Raw genomic sequence first — 23,369 nt, 5'->3', positions numbered from 1 at the left:
TCTTATGGACAGATGGTGTATGTGGGTGTGTGTATGTTGGTATGTTTGTGTGTGTGGGTCTGTATGTCTGTTCGAATGTCTATGTATGTGTGTGAATGTATATGTGATTGTGTATCTGTGTGTATATTTGTGGGGGGGTGGGAGGTTTCGGGTTTTTCATAGTGTTTTATATTGTGGTATTCTTGTTTTTATCCTCTGTGAGACACTTTGTGTTACTGTTTTGTATGAAAAGTGCCATATAAATAAAGTTGATTTGATTTGATTTGATAAATTTAGCTTATTTCTCAGGCTAATCTACAAATGCAAATGTGCTGCCTTGCAACGTCTGGTGTAACATACAGCTATGGCCATAAGTTTGGACACAAGTACCATGATGCTTCTGAATCTTAGAAAATACCACAAAATTGTCACTTACAATACAGTACACAACTCCTGAGAACTATATTAAGTTTCATATTTAAAAAAACATCAAAAGAGTTTGGTGTCATTTTGTTATTCTTACCAAATTCGGTTGTGAAAGTACTGCGTTTTTTTGTTATTTTCTTCTAATATTATGTTTTGGGAACAAAGTTGTTCCAATTGTTGGAATTTATTGATAATATTATATCCCTTGTTGATTTGTTGACTAACTAAACTGGTGCTGTCAAAAAATATTAGTTATGTTCTGTAATAGACATCAAAACAGACATAAGTCATGCTGTGTCCAAACTTATGGCCATGGCTGTACGTTAGAAAAACGTCAAATTTACAACACACTATCTGGAGGCTAGAGAGTGAACTGACAGGCGAAGTCTATTTCAACAATCTGGCAGGGTGTGGAGTGTTGCGCCGGTACTTATTGCTAGGTGAGTAATCAGGATGATTTCTGGTTTTGTTTGGGATGCCAGGTGGGGAGGGATGAGGAGAGGGCCCTGACAGAGACAGGACCGGACAGCTGCCTGAACCAGTGTCTTTGCCTGAACGACTGTGCATAAAAATACAACAGGAACGGTAATGTGACTTTCATTCGAGTATATTTATTATGATTATGTTTGTATTACTACATATAATGCTGCACATACGTGGCATTTATTTTATTGTACAGCCATGGCTGTATCTCTTTCCTGCCTTCTTCCAGACCCAGCTGCCCGGGAACCTATCCACCTGAAACCCTCACCTGAACCCCCCAGCCCATTCGGCACCGGTCCCCTCTCCACTCGGATTCCCCATTCCGCCCGGACCCCCCCTCCTGGATCCCCCGACCCGTCTCCCTCCCGGCCGCTGGAGCTGCTACAGCCAAACCGGCTGCTCCCTGCCTCCCGGAGCCCCTCCCGGAACATCATCGGCGAGACGCCGTACCTGCCTGGCCAATCCCCCGGATCGTCAGAGTGCTACGTCTCGTTCCTCCGAACCCCTACTCCTCCATCGAACTCCGAGCCCTTTGACGTCTGGCCGCCAGGGATCCCCACAGCCATCTGCGACGCTCCAGTCCCGCCCGGACCACTGACAACCGCTGATCCCCGGCCCCAGACCCGCCCGGCCACATCCTCCCTCCACCAGCACCCCTGTTCCTGCATTCCGGTCCCTGCACTCCAGCCATATCCATTCTTTTACAATAAAACCCTTTTTCAACTTCTCCGGTTCTGGTAGTGGCGGCTCTTTGCTCGGGTCTGCCTAGTCAACCCGTGACAGTCTCTCTCTCTCTCTCCATCCCATCTGTTATGCTGAGAGCACCCCCTGCTCCGTTCGTAGTGACCGATAATGCAGCGTTTTTCATTCGAAGATCGTTTCTTGGTTTGGAAATCGTTTTTTAGTTTGCAGATCGTTTCTTGGTTTGGAAATCGTTTCATGTTCTAGAAATCGTTTCTTAGTTTGCAGATCGTTTCTTTGTTTTGGAGATCGTTTCTTGTTTTGGAATCGTTACTTGATTTGCAGATCGTTTTTTGGTTTGGAGATCATTTTCTCCTTTGCATCGTTCCTCTTTCAGCAGCGCGTTTTGGTTTTTTCTTCTTCAGCGCGTTATTTCATTTGCACCACGATCCTCTTTTGTACCTCCTTTAGACCTGTGTTTGAGGTTGTGATTTTGCGTCGTTTCTGTACTTGAAGCTGTTTTCCTGAACTGAAGCGTTTTGGAAAGTTGCAGATCATTGGCCCCTGTCGGCCACCGTAGTATGCGTCTAGAGATCGTTTTTTAGAATTGTCCTATTTTCGATCACCAATGCTGTGGGTCTGTTACTGTTACATAGAAGCCATACTGCAGACAAAAAATACAGCAACTTCTTGACGTTTCTTTGACATCTTGTTGAAGATTAACAGAAGATATATTATTTTTAATTCATAATTATATATTTTTGGGTAGGTGAACTGCCCAGCGGTGTCAATCAAGTAAAAATAAATGTCGGTGAAGGAAATGTCCGGCCACAATGAAGGATCGTCAACCCGCCCAGTCTTCAAATTGTAGGGATCTGACAAGGTTTTACTGTTTCCCTGATATCTCAGCTTACTCACGTATCTTTGTCGGGCCGCAGGTGATAAGGATTGAGCATAATCGGACAATTTCGCGGAAGGATAGTTTGCATTGTTATCATCAGCCATTGTTCCTCTGGTTCCTCTTGCCAACCAGCGCGGTAATCACGTGACTTTGTGACGTCACTGTTAGTAAACACTGGCGTCTCCCATTATAGTGAATATCACTAGTTGACTTCTGCTTCATTAACTTTTTCGTTATTGTGCTCAAAAATGAAACTTTTGACGACGGCTTCAGGTTCTACATCTACAAGTAAAGAGTCATGAAAAGAGATTTAAGAACAACTTTAAAAGCTGATGTTAGAACATGTTTATGATCAGAGGTTCCAGTCTGATGTTAACTTACAGTAACTTCAGCTACAGTAACGTAGGTCACTGCTTTAGATGTGATGATGTCCAGATGTGGAGAAGAGGACAACCAGTTACTGAGATGACTTTAACACTGACCTGGAGAGTTTATCTCCTCTATGGAGGCTAATGTTGTTAGCAGCAGCAGCTAAATGATGGTAGCTACGTCACCTTTATTCTAGTCTGTAAAATATGCTCTTATTGTGAAAATCTACCTGCTGCTTCCTCACAGGTGGAGTCCTGACTGGTTCCAGGAAACAGATCACCTGTCTGAGTGTTCAGGAGCGGACTGGAAACTTTGTTCTTCTTCTTCAGCGCTTTGAATAAAGTGTAAGTTTGCTTTGTTTGCTGCTTTAACTTCAGTAATGTTGCTGTTTGTTTCTGCTCTGTCATGTTTCTACATGTTCACTTCTTATTTCACCACAAACTCTGGATCACTGCTGTTTAAACATCCATCAATATGATTATCAGGTTATTGATTCACTGCAATCAGTCAGTATTTCTATTAGATCATTGATTGACTTCAGTCAGTTTGATCAGCTGCTGATGTTTATTTGTTTCTTCACTGTGTCGTGTCTTTTTTACTTTGGGTTTCTCTGAGTCTCTGCAGCTCCATGACTCCATCTGCTGGACTGATAGTAGAAGTGCAGTGATCTTCTCCAGGAGGATCTGAGTGGATGAATGATGTTTGTTTCCTGTGCAGGTGAAGGTAGAAAGTGTGTGTGAGCTGCTGTGAGTTGAGCATCATGGATGAGTGTGAGGACAGAGAGGAGGGAGTCCCTCCCTCTAAAAGCTCTCTGTGTGGGGAACAGGAGAACCAGAGCAAAGCTCAGAGGTGAGACCACCATCTCTAACTGTCCAGGACTCTGCTGCATGTCAGAGCTCAGCATCACATCACTGCTGCATCATTATTGACAGGAATCCACCTGGACCTGGACCTGGACCTGGACCTGGACCTGGACCTGGACCTGGACCTGCATCCAGCTGTGTGTCCATGAACAGTGACTGGTCCATGAATCATCCTCTTTATTTCAGACGATCTGCAGATGGAAGGTGAGACAGTAAAACTGACAGAAAGACATTTCAGACTCAAAGTTGTTGATGTGTTTATTAACAGCTTGAAGATGTTTTGCTTCAGTTTTTATCTGTTCTGGTTTTGTTTCAGGATCCAGCAGCAGAGACCAGACTGTCCTGAACCCAGTTGTCTGTCCTTCAAGAGTGACTGGTCAAAGGATGAATTCATTGACTTCAAAGATGTCCATCCGTCTGGTGATCAAATGTAAGCTGGAACTGACAGAAAGAGTCACTTATTGTAGAACAGAACCAGTTTGTACGACGTGTTGTCCGACCTGCTCTGAAATCCAAAGTGTTTGTGTCTGTTGTGAACGTCCACGTCACAGTGAGGGGAGACATGATGAGGTTTAAATGTGGAGATAACTGGTTCCATTTTCAGAGTCTCCTGAAGACGTTGATGGTGTCGTAGCTGGTGTTTGCCTCTGTGTGGACAGACGTACTGAGATCTGACTGTTGATGTTGATCCACAGAGTGGAGCAGCAGAACTCAGAGGTTCCCAGAGCTCAGTCTGTCCAGCAGCATCACCTGGACTCCATATTCATGGTGAGTTCATGGACAACAAGTTGTTCTCCATCTGCTGTGTTCAGGCGTCTCCATGCTGCTCTTTGTAGACCAGTGGACTGTCAGTGTGTCCAACATGGATCTGATGTTTGGCTCCATGATTTGACTCTGATGGACTCATTGACACATTTCTCTGTTCCAGCTGCTGGAGGACAACATGGTGACTTTTGTGAAGAAGGAGCTGAAGAAGATGCAGAAGGTTGTGAGTCCAGATTACCCAGAATGCTCAGAGAGTCAGAGGGAGGATGAGGAGGAGTTGGAGGGTGATGATGAAGATGAGAGGAGCAGCAGAGAGATGTTTGAGCAGATCACAGTGTTGTTCCTGAGGAGGATGAAGCAGGAGAAGCTGGCTGACTGTCTGCAGAGCAGTAAGAGGATTTGTGTAAAGACTGAAGCTGCTGATCAACAGAACATTTACTAAAGTCTCTGAATATCTTCACACAATCAGTATTTGAGGGACAAACTGTCACCTTCACTTTATTGCTACTTTGGTGCTTTAATATCCAGGTTACTTCTACTTCACTCTTTCTTTCTTGTGTTTTCATTCAGAACTTGTTGCTGCCAGTTTGTGGACGTAAACTTAAATGTTCTCTGAAGAAGAAGTTCCAGAGAGTGTTTGAGGGCATCGCTAAAGCAGGACAGAAGACCCTCCTGAATGAGATCTACACAGAGCTGTACATCACAGAGGGAGGGACTGCAGAGGTCAATGATGAACATGAGGTCAGACAGATTGAAGCAGCATCCAGGAAAGCAGACAGAGCAGAAAGAAGCATCAGACCAGAGGACATCTTAAGAGGCTCACATGGAAGAGATGGACCAATCAGAACAGTGATGACACAGGGAGTGGCTGGCATCGGGAAAACAGTGTTAACACAGAAGTTGACTCTGGACTGGGCTGAAGACAAAAGCAACCAGGACATCCACTTCATGTTTCCATTGACTTTCAGAGAGCTGAATGTGCTGAAAGAGAGAAAGTTCAGTTTGGTGGAACTTGTTCATCACTTCTTCAGTGAAACCAAAGCAGCAGGAATGTGCAGCTTTGAAGACTTCCAGGTTGTGTTGATCTTTGACGGTCTGGATGAGTGTCGCCTTCCTCTGGACTTCCACAACAATGAGGTCCTGACTGATGTTACAGAGTCCACCTCAGTGGATGTGCTGCTGACAAACCTGATCAGGGGGAATCTGCTTCCCTCTGCTCACCTCTGGATAACCACACGACCTGCAGCAGCCAATCAGATCCCTCCTGACTGTGTGGACATGGTGACGGAGGTCAGAGGGTTCACCGACCCACAGAAGGAGGAGTACTTCAGGAAGAGATCCAGAGATGAGGAGCAGGCCAGCAGCATCATCTCCCACATGAAGACATCACGAAGCCTCCACATCATGTGCCACATCCCAGTGTTCTGCTGGATCACTGCTACAGTTCTGGAGGAGCTGCTGAGAAGCAGAGAGGGAGGAGATCTGCCCAGAACCCTGACTGAGATGTTCATCCACCACCTGGTGGTTCAGACCAAAGTCATGAAGGTCAAGTATGATGGAGGAGCTGAGACAGATCCACACTGGAGTCCAGACAGCAGGAGGATGATTGAGTCTCTGGGAAAACTGGCTTTTGAGCAGCTGCAGAAAGGAAACCTGATCTTCTATGAGTCCGACCTGACAGAGTGTGGCATCGATATGAGAGCAGCCTCAAAGTACTCAGGAGTGTTCACACAGATCTTTAAAGAGGAGAGAGGGCTGTACCAGGACAAGGTGTTCTGCTTCATCCATCTGAGTGTTCAGGAGTTTCTGGCTGCTCTTCATGTCCATCAGACCTTCATCAACTCTGGAATCAACCTGCTGGAAAAACAACAACAAACAACGTCTCGTTGGTCTAAACTGTTCAGACAGAAGATAGATCCAACACTTTTCTACCAGAGAGCTGTGGACGAGGCCTTACAGAGTCCAAACGGACACCTGGACTTGTTCCTGCGCTTCCTCCTGGGTCTGTCACTGCCGACCAATCAGAATCTCCTACGAGGCCTGCTGACACTGACAGGAAGTCTCTCACAGACCAATCAGAAAACAGTGGAGTACATCAAGAAGAAGATCAGTGAGAACGTCTCTGCAGAGAGAAGCATCAATCTGTTCCACTGTCTGAATGAACTGAAGGATGTTTCTCTGGTGGAGGAGATCCAACAGTCCCTGAGATCAGGACGTCTGTCCACAGATAAACTGTCTCCTGCTCAGTGGTCAGCTCTGGGCTTCATCTTACTGTCATCAGGAGAACATCTGGACATGTTTGACCTGAAGAAATTCTCTGCTTCAGAGGAGGTTCTTCTGAGGCTGCTGCCAGTGGTCAAAGCCTCCAAGAAAGTTCTGTAAGTAGTTGGAGACTGAAGATACTTTTAATTTTCCTGCTGTTTCATCAGTATAATCTGCTTTTTGTCTCTTCAGACTGAGTGGCTGTAATCTGTCAGAGAGAAGCTGTGGAGCTCTGTCCTCAGTCCTCAGCTCCCAGTCCTCCAGTGTGACAGAGCTGGACCTGAGTAACAACAACCTGCAGGATTCAGGAGTGGAGAGTCTTTCTGCTGGACTGGAGAGTCCACACTGTAAACTGGAAGCTCTCAGGTCAGGACTCATCAACCTGTTCAATTCTGTTAGAATTCAAACAGACAAATATAATGCATGACAAATGTTTTTACACATTTTTTTTACCGTTGCTCTGATGATACGTCAGAACAACGTTGTGAAGAGAAAGAAACAGGAAATTCAGCATCACAAAAACATTAGAAGAAGAAACACGCTCTCCACAAAATAAAAGCGGAACAGACCACAAGGGTGGCGCTGCAGGACTACAATGTCTTGTTAACACATTAAAACAACACTGGATAGGAGAATATTAATGCAGTTTATCAGACATTTACACTGCTTACTGCTGCTGTATTCTGGACATAGTGGGATGTATTTGTTGTTAAATTCACTGCTGTCTTTTCAACAGGACAGAAAATACTGTACTTAATGTTTTACTTCTTTTCTTGTCTTTGTCTCTTCAGACTGAGTGGCTGTAATCTGTCAGAGAGAAGCTGTGGAGCTCTGTCCTCAGTCCTCAGCTCCCAGTCCTCCAGTGTGACAGAGCTGGACCTGACTAACAACAACCTGCAGGATTCAGGAGTGGAGAGTCTTTCTGCTGGACTGGAGAGTCCACACTGTAAACTGGAAGCTCTCAGGTCAGGACTCACACTTTGAAAGTGAAAGAAAATGAAAGATTGATTCTTTATTTGCTTCAGATGCATCAAATCTGCACCAAAATGTATCTGAAAGACAAAAAGAAAACAAAGAGTGAGAAACATCCAGCCAAGTGTTGTCCATCAGGTTTGTGTTGTTTTGTGTGTGCAGGCTGTCAGGCTGTCTGCTCACAGAGGAAGGCTGTGCTTCTCTGGCCTCAGCTCTGAGCTTCAAGACCTCAAATCTGAGAGAGCTGGACCTGAGCTACAACCATCCAGGAGACTCAGGAGAGAAGATGCTGAGAGCTAAAGTGGAGGATCCACACTGTAGACTGGAAACTCTCAGGTACAGACAGACAGACACTCTCAGGAACCTTTTAGCCTACCTTAACACAAAGAGTGGAAGCAGAAGAACACTGTTAGCTCAGCTACACACCATGACTGAAGGGAAGAGGAAACTGTTAGCGTAGCTTAGCACATGGACATGACAGACAGGGAACCTTTTAGCCTAGCTCCAGGAAACATCAATGAGTAAAGCTGAATAATGAGTGTAAACTGAGCTGGAACGTGACGAGCACAGGACAGGACTTTAGAGATGCTGCATTCAGGTGTCTGTGTCTCCATGTTGGACTGGTCCTTTATCAGTGGAACAGTGTGAGAGCCATGTAACGTCCATGTGTGCTGCTGAAAGAGTGTCTGCTGCTCTGACCGTCCTCCTCCTTTCAGGGTGACGCCTGCTGGAGTCCGATGGTTGACACCAGGTCCATGGAGGTGTAAGTGTGTTTTAATGGATTGATGGAAACAAAGCAGCACATTCAAGCATCTTCAAAGTGTCACATCTCTGAGGTCATCATCAAAGCTTTATTACTGATCACATGATCCATCAATAACTGCAGCTGTGTTGTGTTTGTTCTCTCCATCAGATTCCTGTCAACTCACAGTCGACACAAACACAGTAAACAGAAACCTCAAACTGTCTGACAACAACAGGAAGATGACATTTGTGGAAAGGGATCAGTCGTATCCTGATCATCCAGACAGGTTTGACTTCTGGGCTCAGCTGCTGTGTGGAACTGGTCTGACTGGTCGCTGTTACTGGGAGGTGGAGTGGAGAGGAGGGGTTAATATATCAGTGAGTTACAGAGGAATCGGAAGGAAAGGACGCAATAAAGACTGTTTGTTTGGACGTAATGATCAGTCCTGGAGTCTGATCTGCTCTGATCGTGGTTACTCTGTCCTTCACAATAAGAGAGAAACATCCATCAGGTCCTCCTCAGTCTCTCACAGAGTTTCAGTTTATGTGGACGTTCCTGCTGGAACTCTGTCCTTCTACAGAGTCTCCTCTGACTCTCTGATCCTCCTCCACACCTTCAACACCACATTCACTGAAACTCTCTGTCCTGGATTTGGGGTCTACAGGTTCTATTCTGGTTCCTCAGTGTTTCTGTGCTGAGTTCAGTCTCCAGAGTCTCCTCCTGTCAGAGAAACAGTGTTGAACAGATAGCTGAGTCTCTCCATGACTCTGTCCCTCACAAACATGTTTTCACATTCATGGATTAAATCTAATCTTCTTCCTCTTCAAAGATGAAGTTGTGATTCTTCCAGGAGCCAAATGTGGTGTTTGCGTCTTTTTCCAGTCAAATGTTGAGAGTGAAAATCAGGATGTGGTGTTCCTCTGACGCTCACTTGAACTAAAAGCATTTGAGCTGCACAAAGTGTGAAATGAGAGAGGAAGCAGTGAATCTACAAACTGCTGACAGACTTTCACACATTATTGTCCAGAGAAAATCAGGTTTTTGTGTGCAAACAACTGTGCAAACTCTGTTTTATAATCTAATATTGTTATTGTATTCATTTGTTCCTTTTTTCTTTTTAGAACAAACAGACATTTAAAATCTTTTCCTGTAAAAACATCTGATGATTATTTAGCTCACAGAGTTTTAAAACCTTCACAAAGCAAACAGAAATCACACAAACATCCAGTTAACACGACGTGTTTTCATCTGAATATTCTTTCTATTCAGACATTCTAGTTTCTTTTCTGCACTTTAGTCTTGAAGCAATGAGGACAAACCTACATTATTATTAAATCTCTCTTTTTATCCAACAGGAAATCTAAATTCTTCCACATATTTTAGACTTTCTCTCTAAAAACAGGACAAAAGAAGCTGCAGAACTACAGAAATATGAATGTAAAAGCTGAATCAGTCTGAAAACTAAACACAAAACTAATCTGCAGCGTTTAGTTCTGATAAATAATCAGTTTTTTACAGATTTCTGGTGCTTGGTGGACTGAAGGAACGGCGCCTCCTGCTGGAGTCTCAGCAACAAGAATTAAATCACATGTTCTGAAAATGAGTGAAATGATTCTTAGTTTGAACAGGAATAGAATAAAAGAGCAGGATTTCATGTTTTTTCTCAGTGTGTCGACCTCTTCTACCAACAAAAATCACATTAAAACATGAGAGAAGCAGTTTTTGTGTTTTAAATTCATAAATATTTTGAAGAGAAGGTTCTGAATAAACTGTGGTTAGAAGAAACATTTTAGCCGCTAACGTCCACGATATTAAAGATTACAAACATCTGCATCACCTGTAATGTTAACAAACACACAGATCAATATTTACATATATATTAGAGATGTTAAATATTTATCTCTATATACCGACCAGCCCCCCCCTGCCTACCATCCTGCCCTTGGAATGAATAGTTTTGTTGAGCAGCCTTTGAACTGATCTCTGGTCTGTTCTGATGTTGGACTTGTTTGTTCCTCAGAGCTGCATCAGACTGTTCTGGACACTTTGTCTTGTCCTGTTAGTTCACTTCCTCCTGTTTCATCAGTTTCTTTGTTCAGTTTATCCAGTTTCAGGTTGTTTTTTTGTATGTTTCCTCTTTTGAACTTCGTTGTTTGTTTTTGCAGTCGCAGCAGTTTTGTTTGTTTCTGGAATGAGTTTGGTTTATTTTCTCCTCAGTCCAGTTTGAACATTTCTGTATTGATTTAGTTCCTGCTTTGTTTAATAAAGTCCTTTTGAATCCTCGCTAGTGTCCACCAGTTCTGCCCCCATGACGTCTAAATCAAAGGGTCAGAGGACGTGGTGGTGATCTGGTGATTATTAAGGATTGTTTCCACTTCACAGAGCAATGTGTTCAGACTACAGACAGACCCATATGGTTTTTTCAGGGCCGATACCGATTATTAGTCATCAAGGAGGCCGATAACTGATATTTGGAGCCGATATTCATTTGCAGTAAAAGTGAAAATATTGGCGTCAAAACTTTGATTAATACAAACTCCTTTCACTTATCTTTGTCTTCAGTTCAAAGTGCAGGGAGTTTCCAGGCTCAGCAGCATCTCTTAGAAAGTTCACTGAAAATTTAAATCAATCAAGAGCTTCCTGAAGTTTTATAAAGTAAATTAAACAAAGGTAAATAAAATGTGCACAGAAATGTGAGTCTCAAATCAATGAGTCGTCCCAACTGAGCAGCAGCAGACTGTGGAGCTAAAAGCAGATGTTCAGCGTTCTCTCCAGTCAGACGGCTTCTCCTGCTCTCACAAACTGACAGACTTCCCAAAAGAGATCCTGGATCGGCGCAGAGCCCTGTTTCCCATCAGGAAGAAAGCTATAGCTGAAGGCTCTCGTGCTGTCATCGCGGTGGACAAACTATTTATCAACGGTCAACTGTACCGCGACCGGAACACCACTCCGTGGTTCTTCTGATGTCAGGTGATGTGCTTGATCTCACTCACAATGTCATTATACACAACACTGCCATAAAATAATTAATACTAAACTTAATTCCCGTCTTCACTGCACTGCTCACAGCACCAATGTCCTTTTTAAATCATATTTTATTTTTTTCACTGTTACTCGTTTCACTTTTCACTCTTTTTCTTTCTCACCTTTTCACAGTTCACCATTATTTCACCTGTTATAATCACTCAAACCTCACACACAGACATGAGAATAGGAATCTGTTGACACACATCAGCACTATACACAGCTCACATAAACACATTTACTTAAAGCTTGTTGGAACAGCACAACCACGTTTGAAAATATTAAACAGGGTGATTCAGAATGCACACTTAGCTGGCACGTATGTGGCCCCTTTCAGATATAAGCTCTGGTAAAATGCATGTAGCACTTACTTTAGTTGTTCAGTCATGAACGCACTGAGGTTTGTCACTTGGAATGTGCGTGGAGCTGGTACAGGGGAAAAGAGACTGAAAATCAATCAGCAACTGCAGAATTTGCAAGCAGACATTGTTTTATTGCAGGAAACTCATTTATCAAATTCATCATTGGCTCTTCTTCCATCAGCACAGTTTCCACATGTGTACTCAGCCTGTTATAATTCCAGGCAAAGAGGAGTAGCAGTCCTTATAAATAAAAGACTAACCTTTGGTATTGATAGCACAATTGCAGACCTACAAGGCAGATTTATTATAGTGGTAATATCCATCCAAAATGTTAAACTGTGCATTGTGAATATATATGGACCAAATGTTGATGACCCCTCCTTTTTTCACTCTCTCTTCACTTCACTTGATGGTTACTCAAATAACGCACTGATTATAGGAGGGGACTTCAACATGGTGTGTGACCCGGGAATGGACAGGCTCAGTACCACAGGAAACCAGCGAGTGTGGCGATCCTCAGAAACAGTTCAACAATATATGAAGGATTCTGGTCTTTGTGATGCGTGGCGTTCTCATCACCGTACCGTAAGAGAATACACATTCTTTTCTTCAGCTCATCGTTCTTACTCTAGATTATTTTTTAATTATTAACACGCTGATGAATGACATTTCAGAAATCAAAATCCATCCCATTACCATTAGCGATCATGCACCTGTATTATTAAAAATAAGAATAATAAACCCCCATCTACAAACTGGAGATTTAACACATCATTACTTAAAGATCCCGAATTTATCAGCTATGTTAAAAGAGAATGGTCTATATATCTAGAAGATAACGACTTGCCAGAAACATCGGCGTGTCTTTTGTGGGAAGCAGGAAAAGCAGTTTTGAGAGGAAAAATAATATCTTTCTCTTCACATAAGAAAAAGAAAGAGGTCTCAAGAATCTCAGAGTTAGAACTTCTAATTCAATCCCTGGAGGAAGCTTATCGTGTTTCTCCAGAAGAGCACACGCTGAAGGATATAAGACAAACTAAACTTGAACTTAATGAAATTATAGATAAAAAAACTGAATTCATGGTGCAAAGACTTCGCTTAGAGAACTTTGAACATAGCAATAAATCTGGTAAATTTCTGGCCAATCAATTAAAAGTAAACAAAAAGAAAACAACAATCTCTGCTGTCAAAGACCCAGATGGAAACATCAGCCATGACCCAGATAAGATAAATGATACCTTTAGAGATTTCTATAAAGGATTATACAAATCACATATGAAGACAACAGAAGAGGACATTAATCAGTTCTTTAGTTCAATTACTCTACCAAAACTACAACATGAAAATAGATTGGTGTTGGATTCTCCTCTTTCAGTCGAAGAACTTCACAAATCTCTGCAGCATATGCCAAACAATAAAGCACCCGGTCCAGATGGTTATCCAGTTGAATTCTATACAGAATTTTGGACAACGCTGGCTCCCACCTTTCATAAAATGGTAACAGAAATTAAAAACAAACAAAAAATACCTTCAAATATGAACTTAGCCAGAATTATTTTGTTATTAAAACCAGAAAATGACCCCACACTTCCATCTAGCTACCGTCCAATTTCATTAATAAATGTAGATCTCAAAATTATCAGCAAAGCTCTCGCCAGTAGAATAGAAAAAGTAACCCCCCTTATAATACATCCTGATCAAACAGGTTTTATTAAAGGGAGACATTCCTCTACTAATATGCGCAGATTAATTAACATAATAGATTATTCCACAATACGTCATTTAGAATCCACAATCATCTCGTTAGACGCAGAAAAAGCATTTGATCGAGTAAATTGGAAATTTCTGTTTGCAACATTAAACAGATTTGGTTTTGGGGCATCTTTTATAGACTGGATAAAAATCTTTTATAATAACCCGGCTGCTTGTGTTAAGACCAATGACCAGACTTCTCCAAGTTTCTGTTTGCAGAGAGGCACGAGGCAGGGCTGCCCACTTTCTCCATCGCTTTTCGCCATCTTTATTGAACCTCTTGCAGCTGCCATAAGACAAAACAAAGACATCAGAGGAATCCAATCCAACAATATAGAACATAAAATAAGTCTTTATGCAGATGATGTATTACTTTTCCTAAATAACTCCAAATCATCTATCTCCCAGACAATTACGCTTATTAATACATTTTCATTGATATCTGATTATTCTATCAACTGGTCTAAGACTACAGCCATGCCTATTAATTGTGACATACCAAGAATATCTGACATCACAATACAGTCTGGAAACCTCAGATATTTAGGCATAAATCTCTCTCCCAGGATATCAGAACTTACAAAACTAAATTATGTTCAGTTATTGAAAACAATAGAGGATGATCTTATACGGTGGAAGCACTTACCCATATCACTCATGGGGAGAGTAGCCACTATTAAAATGATGGTTTTACCTAAAGTTAACTATGTATTCTCAATGATACCATCCAAACCATCCTCCTGTTGGTTTAAATCACTGGACTCATATTTATCCAAATTTCTTTGGAGTGCCCTGGATCTTGGGCTGCGGCGGGGGCGCCGGCCCATGCCGGGTGGCCGTCTGGGGTGGCTGGTTCCCCTGGCGATGTTGACCCTCTGCCTGGGGGGGCGGGGGTTGCCTCTTTGGCGCCTGGGGCCCGGGGTCCTGTGCTGGGTCCACCCTGGGCCTCCGGCCCCTGGCGGGGTCGGCGGCCGCCGATCTTGGTCGCCTGGGGCCCGGCCCCGCTGGGCGCTGGAGGGGCCGGGTTCTCCCTCTGCCCCCTTCCAGGCCGGTCTGTGGTCGTCCTCGTGGTTTGGTGGCTCGGATCTCTGCTCTGGGATCGCTGCCGGCTCGCCTGGGTCTTGTGGGCTCTCGGGCCCGCTTCTGGCCTTCACAGAGGTCAGAGGTCAGAGTTGCATGATCACAGTCACAATTGCACCGTACTCTGCATGTGGACATAGCAACCATGTTGTCTTGTGGGGTGTTAAGTTTGTCCTGGTGCCAAAATATCAAAAGACATGTTTCCTCAGTTTGTGTGTTTCACATAGATGATTTGAATAATTACTAGCTGTGTTTCCTAACAAAACCCGTAGGATGCGTTCCGGTGTGTCTTTGTTAAGGTGTACTAGCTTGTTATCTGTTGTGTCGGTTTCAATTAAAAGATAATTGTATTCTTGCACTTTTCCTTTTCTCTTCACTATCCCCTCTTGTTGTTGTTTTTTTCCTCCTTTTCTCGTTTCTTTCTTCCTGCCTTTCCCCTGTCAGGTCTGGCAAATGTATGTATATTTAACTAATCAACAAGTATTCAATCTAAATAAATTACTGTACAGTATCAAGGGGAGTCTTATACTTACGAACTCCCCTTGGAAAAGCAAACTTGTATGGCACAATGCAGCAGCCAGATCCTCATTCTGCCTGCTCTGTTGCCGGACAGGACACAAAAAAAAAAAAAAAAACTGACAGACTTCACTGAAGACGTTCACTAGGGACTGATGAGGCGCTGCACTAACAAACTTTCTGCTCCTTTCTCTGCTAGCTTGAAGCGTCCCTCATTCTGTCTCCACCACTGGAGTGGCTCTCCTTTCCTCCTGTCCATCACTGGCTCCTGGAGGTACAGATGGAGCTCATCCTCAACCAGCTACTGGCCAGCAGGTCACCAGTGTGGGCTTCCAGCAGAGAACTCAACATCTCATCAACACGGCTGCAGAACCATGTGTGTTCTCTCTGCTGCCTGTTGTGGCTGTTTCCGTCATTCTAGTGTCTCATATCCAGGCTTAAAGTGAAAAATAATCCTCAATCTGAATATTTTTGCTTTTGGCTCGGGGTACAATCCAGCTAACTAATAAGAAATGAAGACACCTGCCTTTGCAAACTCAGACTGCAGATTATAGTAATACCAAAAAAGGCCAGTAGGTGGTGGTAGGTCCCTCTGACTACAACATGGTGCAAACATTGTTTAGCAACCAGTCAGTAAAAGACATGGAAAAAGGACATTGAGTCACCTTTTAACAATATGTGCACTATTTATTCTGAAATACAACGATGTAAACAGTTACAGTGCAAAAAATAAGCTAAATAAATAAAAATATAGTTTATAACAGCAAACTATAGTTCAGTTCAAATAATAACAACAAAACATTAAAGTGCTCTAAGAACTGGAAACTTAAATAATCTGAAATAAATACGAAAATAGAAAATAAATCAACAAATATAAATTACTACAGAAAACTACAGTTCAATTAAAAACATTGATGGTGCTACAAGAACTGGTCAGCGATCTATTTCTTCTTTCTTTCTGACATCTTTTACTTCTTCCGTTAGTGTTGAGGCAACGTTCACTTTTGTGTTTGCAGATGTTGAGTTACTCTGGAAGCATCATCATCAAAAAACCAACAAGCACATTCAGACTGTTGTCCAGCTCTGGCTAGTGGCTTCATCAATATCCAATGAAAACACATTTATTGAGCTTTTCACAAAGACTTTTCTTAAATGCTGCTGCTATGCCATGTGTACTTATGGAACCAATCTGCTGATTCTGACAAAGCATTTTGATCTTCACACTGTTTTTTACACAGATTAACGAGTGGCTGAGATCTGGTGAACTACAAGTCATGTTCTGCAGTGAACGAGCACACGCGTGTTTTTAAATCACAAACCCTGTCAGTCTGATGTCGGTACCTCAGCGATGGATGTTGGTCCCTGTAAACGAGAAAATAAAACCCAAAGTACTTATAAAGTTAAGGTGGAAAGAAATTATGAGCAGAAGTTTGTGAAAAATATGATTTAAAGTCCTGCTTTTAATTGAGGATAGATGTGAGTTGAACGTTCTACTGCATCGTCACATTTAGCTGACTCATCATTTCCTGTCTCTGTACATCTCCGTACTACATCTGCAGTCAGTGAGGAAGTGGTGAAGGTCTTCAGTCTCTCCTAACAGCTGCTGTTAGATTGAATTCATGCTTTCTAATCAGCACCTCCATTCCCACACAAGCATTGGTGTCAAATGTAGCTTCCTGTGGCCATGAAGTGGCTGCAGTTTTTGCAGTTTTTTGGTCCCATTGGACCATTTATCTGAACAGGCTTTCACCTGTCAACAGGTGTTTCATAGCCCAGATAACTTCAGCTGCTTTCATTCTGACCATTTCCCCAAAGATAATACAAGTTTATTCTTTTAAATGATTTAATAAAAGTGATAATCTTTCTCTGTTATTCTCCATATTGGTGATAATTGTGGGGCTCTTTGTCAGAATGTTTGGCCACAATCTCAAATTTTGATGAACACAACTTCTACGTGACCAAAGCTGATAATTCAAGTTACGGTATGTTTATTTATGACCCAGTAGATTTTCTCATATTTCCAGACAACTTCCAACAAATCTATGAAACAACCAAAACACATGATTTGCTTGAATATCTGCAGCTTCAAATAGCAGCAGGATCCATATGAGCAGTGATGCATCCAGAAATGTTTTATAGTGGTAGAAAGATGGGACCACTGAAACTCTGGTTTTGGCAACAAAAACCAAGAATCATGACTGAATTTTAGGAATTCTGTTATGTTGTTGAAAATCCACATCAATGATTTTCTTTTTCAGATCTTTGCTGAGATCCTCAGACTTTCCCACTGTAGTGTTTGAGTCTAATGAGTGGATCTAATGGGTTCTATTTAAACTGGATCAGAGGAGTCAGCAGCTGTAGTCGATCGTAATCACTCAGGAGAAGTTAAGATACCATGTCACAAAGAAACTCTGAATAACACAACTTTCTATGTCAACAAAACTGATAATTCAAGTTGCTTTATGTATATTTATGACCCAATAGATTGTCATATTTCCAGAATTTATGAAAGAACCAAAATACACGATTGTTTTTTGCGACAAAGACGTTTTAAAATGGAGTTATAGGAGTCACTGGAACCTCATGACTTTTGTGGTGTACACGGTCTTTACAAGTGTCTGAAAACTCATTTTACTGCACCATAACTGGCTGTAAATAGAAACATTTTCATCACACATGGGCAGAATTTTTAATATTGAAATGATCAATAAACTAAAGATGTTTAAGGTGAACTTTCCCCCTCAAGTACAGCATCTTTTCTTCTAGATTATATTGAACAGGAGTCACTGTAAAAACCACAACTGCACCTGTATCAGATAAACTAAATGACATCAGTATGTGATTTATCAAGTCTTGTGTCCACCTCATTTTCAGCTCATTTCTGGAGGAACCCCGGCTTCTTCTCACATGTTCATGCAGGTAAATGTTAATTTACTCGTTGCTTTTATCACAGAGAGTCGATTGAAGTGTTGAGTTCAAAGTAATTTAGAAACAAACTACAAAGAGTGAAAGTAAACAGAAGTGAGCTGAAGCTAAAGAGCTACTCGGTCTAATGAAATTAAGTGTAATTTGTCAAATGTTGACAGGTTGTTTTTTAAGTGAAATAGAATCATGCAAATGTGGCTCCCTGGACATCTTTATTGTTCATATGATGTCCAGAATTAGTCATTTTTCTCATTAGTTTGGTTCCACCACTATTATTTTTCATTTTAATAGAATTTTCAAGGCCTTGTGTCTCTCCTAAAAACAGGGAAAACTTACCTGCTTCTTCCTCAGTAACTGTAGGGCGATACCCATTTTGGTCAGTAGGAGGCAGTATTGGCTTTGTCATGTGAAAGACTGGTGCTGTTATCTTGGTGTACAAGGAAGTAAACCCAGTCATAACATGAGGAGTGAAGACAGCAGCAAAGAGAGCCAATACTGATCAGAAACTGGATCTGTATCTCTTCTGTATTTGCAGAATCTTCATGTGTAATTAAAGTCACTGTCTCCTGGATGGACACTGTCATCATTGTACAAGTGTAACACAAATACTTCACATCTCTTCATCTTGTGGTCCAACATCTTCAGATTAACGGGGAACCTCCTGAACACTGTGACATTTCAGAATGTTTCCACGTACAATCCACAGCTCCCAACATTGTTTAACTGCTGACCTCCATGTAGTTCAGCATGGTCTGGATGGAAATGATGGAGGAATTTCATGTTCACATTTGGCCCATCCACACAGATGGAAAGGAGATTCTTTATGTCCAGCAGACACACAATCCCTCAAATAGAAATATTTTATTTCACTTATTTGACATGAAAAAGAAAATCTGAAAAGGTGAAAACCTATTTGACTGAAAATTTGATACAATAATTAAAAAGGTAGAATAAAACAATTTTTGAAGCTTCTAAAAGAAATAAGATTCATTGACAAATGGTGAACTCGTCTTGAATCTTTAATTCATCCAAATAACATTCCATGAACAAAAAGTACAGCTATACATGCTATAACATGGAGCTAGTTTTGTCCTTTCCACAGGTGAAACATTTGACTATTTCTGAATCCAGAAACATTGCCTGGAACAATCCAGAAATGCATTCATTGGATGTGTATGAGTGGTGCTTCACAGCAGTGTTCAGACACCAGAGCACCTCCACCTGCAGCGTTGCATTCCACCCAAAAGATGCACGAAGACTGCTCGATTTTCTGACGGTAGCGGCTCTGGTGGGAGCGGTGGTCACTACAGCTGCAGTTGTGCTGTTTGTGGTGGTCGAAGTAGATGCTGAAGACGTTCCGCTGCTGGTCACGGGAAAGTAAGTAGCCACAGTTAACCGTTGTCTGCCTCTTACAGCCGATTTGTGGCCGTCAGAATGCATGTGAGATTTCACAGCATTGACACCCATTGTACCAAGCTTCATTTTTTTTTACAAGCACTGCAAAATCTTTCTCCATCTGGACCACCAAGGGGCTGCAGCCATTCTCTGAAGTCCACGTTTTCCTGCTGTTTTTGCTGGAATTTGTATTTCCCCATTTCCCAGCTCTCCTCTATCTGGTCCAGCCCGTCACTTTCCTTTTTTTTTTTGTCTGCAAGTCCGCTCAAAAATGACACCAACCACCCATGGTGTCATTGCTTAAGCTTCATGTGCAATTTTTTTCTTTTCTTCTTTGTGACTGTGACCATCACCGGCCCTCATGGCAAATTAACCTATCATGTTTATTTCAAGCTGTTTCCTACATTATGCCATTGAGGGCTGTGCACACCCAAGTGAAACATAAAACAAACACAGGACAGACAGAAAGGTGAGGCATAGACAGTGTTCTAAGAGAAAAGGTGCATTTTATTTGTTTGTACTCTTTAATTCACACCTTTAAACCATTTACAAATCTAAAACCCTTCACAAACACCTAATACGACAAAGTCCCAACTGGATCAATCATGAAGATGTCAGGAGGCCACAAGAAGGATAGATAGAGCAGAGTGAGATCCACAGACACTAACCCAGCAACCTCCACTGACTCAGCAACCGGAGGAACACACTCTATTGAGTTTTGGTAGGTGCCGGTGTGGTGGGTCTGGCATGCATGAAAACCTCCACCAAAAGGAGGGAGCTGTCCCCTCCAGCCCAAGGAGGTCCACACAGCCCCCCCGCAGGAGCCACCGAGCGGAGATCCAGCCCAGGAGCCCGGAGCGACCCCCCCGACACAGCCAGAGCCCCAAGGCCCGCGCAGCAGAACGGGCCATAGCAGACCCCCACGGCGCCCCACCGGCCCACAGTCCCACCTCCCCCACGTGGTGAGCACTAACCCTGCACCGTGAATCATTCTTTTGCTTTATGATTTTGTTTTGTATGAATGCATATATCTATATGTAGAATATTAATTCCTTGTTTTCCTGATGCTTTTCTTTACATGTTCAAAATAAATATCTTATTCCAAAAACACTTCCTGTGGTGTGTTGTCGGCAGTGACGTGGTGCAGTTCATGTTTCCAGCAGCAGAGGGCGACACATCAGCAACAATGAGGGTCCAGCTCCCTCACAGTTCACGTCCATGGAGGTTCCATCAGAGCTCCACTCAGAAGATCAATAAGAATTCCTCACAGCTGATCATCAGCTGATCAGATCAATGACAAACTGGTCTCATGTGACGGAGTTCAAGATGTCTGACGGCCTTCAATGATCCTGGAAACTGATCTCAGTCTCCTCTTCAGCTGATGAGTCAACAGCTGCTGAAACAAACATCCCATAATAACAGCTTCCATCCTCACATTCATGTGAGTGGAAGGGATGTGTGGATTTCTCTGGTGCTTCTTACAAAGTTGGATGTTCCTCCTGAGTTCTCCGTCACCAACATGGTTCTGGTTGGTGGACCTTCAAGCATCTCTTCAGGAAGTTGATGGATTCAGTCGGTAGAACAGGGAACACTTCACTGTGTTTGTGCAGCCTACAGAGGGGCTCAGAAAACCACAAACATGTCCACATTTCTAAAGGATGTTTTCTTAGTTCTATGTGGAGAAACTGGTTGAAACTCCAGAACCGTGTTCAGCTTGGATCCGACGATCCAACAATAGTTTAGTTTTTATGGAACAACTTGTTAAAGCTGCTCAACCAGTTAGAAAAGTTCAACACAAATGATTTCACATTAAAAGTATTCTCCATGTTTAGTTTTGTATCATTGTGACCTGCAGCTACATGTGCTTCAGAAAATATCACCAGTTTACTTCTGCTTTAATAGTTTCACTTCATGTGGCTCAAAGGTGGAACTTTGACTTCATTTCTTTTTAGATTTAAACTCACCCACAATCAGAAAAACATTAAAAATCTACAAAAATGACCCGTCAACACAGTTTCTGACTGTTTTTTACACATTAACATTGGATTCAGTGTTCTTATTATTATTATTATTATTACAGATAAAAATCTGAAATGTTGTTTTTGTACAGCCAGACTTCATCCTGATTTCAGTGGTTACTGTTCCTGTGATGAAATGAGAACTTCCTTCATCTTGTGTGTGACGGAGAAGAATAAAGGGCTGTGGGTAAAAATCCTGACTCTGAGTTCTTCACTTCCTCATCCTCTGTCTCAGATTCCTCCACTACTTCATCAGTGTCTTTATTCAGACAAACCGTCCACTTGTGTCATCACCCTATTGAGAATCTCCAATGTTGGACAGTAGATGAAATAATGTGAGAGTCTGAAGCCAGACATGATGGATAAAGTCAGAGACAAACAGACTCCTGATCAGCTCCTTCATCAACATGTGAATGTGTGCAGGATGAGTGTAGAAATAAAGGACAGAGTGAGGCTGTGGTCAGAGAGGAGGAGCTTTCTTAGTCCTCAGCTGTTTCCAGGAAGCTGCTGCAGCTTCATCATGTCTCATATTAACGTCATCTAAAGGTGCAGCAGCTGATCTTTGCTCTTTGTGTCTCAGAGTGACGGCAGCCTGCAGACACAGAGGAGGATTTTCTCTCAGACCTGGTCCAGACAGCAGAGAGCTGCAGAGGAAGAAGCTGAGTGAGTGGAACTTTGGTTCTCTTTGATTCAGACGCAAAATGATTCAACCTGAAGGAAATTCTTGTTGAGAAAACAAAAACAGTGAAGCTGAAGTTCCTCCATGAGCTCAGATCCTGCTTGGTGGTCCAGACCTCAGAGCTGTTTTCATGCTTCAGCCTCCATTTGACATCAAGTCTCATGGAAATCAGCATCAGTTTGCTGCTGCTGTGTAGAAATCAGCTGATCACAAGAGTCCGTCTAAAAGGACAGAAACAGACTGAAAACATGGATAAATAGTCAAATAGAGCAGAAAGAAATCCAAGAGAACAGCTTTTATTACTGTCAGTAGAAATATTGTCAGAAGAATCCTCACACAAGTTTGAGTTTTGTTAAAAACTTGAAGAATGAAATGTATGTGGAGTCCATCAGAGACATTTATTGCAGTCATGAGCTGTTTAGTATCAGTCAGTGTTTGGTCTGGACTCTGAACAGGCTCAGTATAAAACCATTAAACCTGATATGAGGCTCTGATTCTTTAGCAGACAGAAAATCATTAACCTGAAGGACATTCTTGTGCCAGAGATTGTTCACAAAACAAAATGACTGAACAACACCGATAAGAAATCAGGATGAAATATTACTGAGAATCCAAATAATTGAGCTGAAATGAGACGAGAATAAAAAAAGTCCGAAGTAAAACTGGTGAAGATACTGAAGAAGTAAATGAATATTAGACATGATACTGAAGCTGCACACATTTCCAATAATACTGAACATTGATCCTGGACTCTGGTCTGACTCTGATCCTGGACTCTGGTCTGACTCTGATCCTGGACTCTGGTCTGACTCTGGTCCTGGACTTGTTCTGTGAAGGATCAGAGTTCGTGTTTCTTTGGAGCCTCTGTTGGTCAAAGTGTAATAATGTGGGATCATCTTTGTGTTGTGGTCCAGTGACTGCAGAGTGACTTCCATGAGTAATATTTAACAGACAGCAGTGAGCGCCCCCTGCTGGTTCCCCTCAGTGTTGCTGTCAGTGATCCTGTAGGATTAACTGCAGTCCTGCTGCTACACCTGCAGTTCAGCTTTTATTCCCACTTCAGTGTCAGCAGCATTGATCACATTTTAATGAGCTTCCTCCTCATTAAAGACATTAAACTCTATTTAATATTCCACCTCTACAGAGGGACTGTGCTGGACTTTGTTCATAGA

General features: G+C 42.3%; 2 protein-coding genes across 3 annotated transcripts in view; both read left to right on the top strand.

Moving 5' to 3' along the window:
* Positions 1-3,509: 3,509 nt before the first annotated feature.
* Positions 3,510-23,369, top strand: part of LOC127533722 (NACHT, LRR and PYD domains-containing protein 12-like) — a 184,802-nt gene continuing 164,942 nt past the window's right edge. The window contains exons 1-3 of one of the 2 annotated variants that reach the window (XM_051947526.1): positions 3,510-3,688; positions 4,398-4,470; positions 4,631-4,856. In XM_051947526.1, the coding sequence (XP_051803486.1) occupies positions 3,600-3,688; positions 4,398-4,470; positions 4,631-4,856 (388 nt within the window). In that variant the 5' untranslated portion in view covers positions 3,510-3,599. Of the gene's footprint in view, positions 3,689-3,771; positions 3,907-4,397; positions 4,471-4,630; positions 4,857-23,369 lie in introns of both variants that reach the window. The other variant, XM_051947528.1, reaches the window with a different exon arrangement.
* LOC127533724 (NLR family CARD domain-containing protein 3-like) lies at positions 5,275-10,729 on the top strand. Its single transcript, XM_051947541.1, has 5 exons — positions 5,275-6,845; positions 6,922-7,095; positions 7,864-8,037; positions 8,418-8,464; positions 8,615-10,729. The coding sequence occupies exons 1-5, from the start codon at positions 5,320-5,322 to the stop codon at positions 9,142-9,144; spliced, it is 2,451 nt and encodes an 816-aa protein (XP_051803501.1). The 5' UTR covers positions 5,275-5,319; the 3' UTR covers positions 9,145-10,729.

The sequence above is a fragment of the Acanthochromis polyacanthus genome, chromosome 4 (genome assembly GCF_021347895.1).
Source record: "Acanthochromis polyacanthus isolate Apoly-LR-REF ecotype Palm Island chromosome 4, KAUST_Apoly_ChrSc, whole genome shotgun sequence".
In the NCBI taxonomy this organism is placed as follows: domain Eukaryota; kingdom Metazoa; phylum Chordata; class Actinopteri; family Pomacentridae; genus Acanthochromis; species Acanthochromis polyacanthus.
This window is presented reverse-complemented; position numbering and strand designations above follow the sequence as displayed.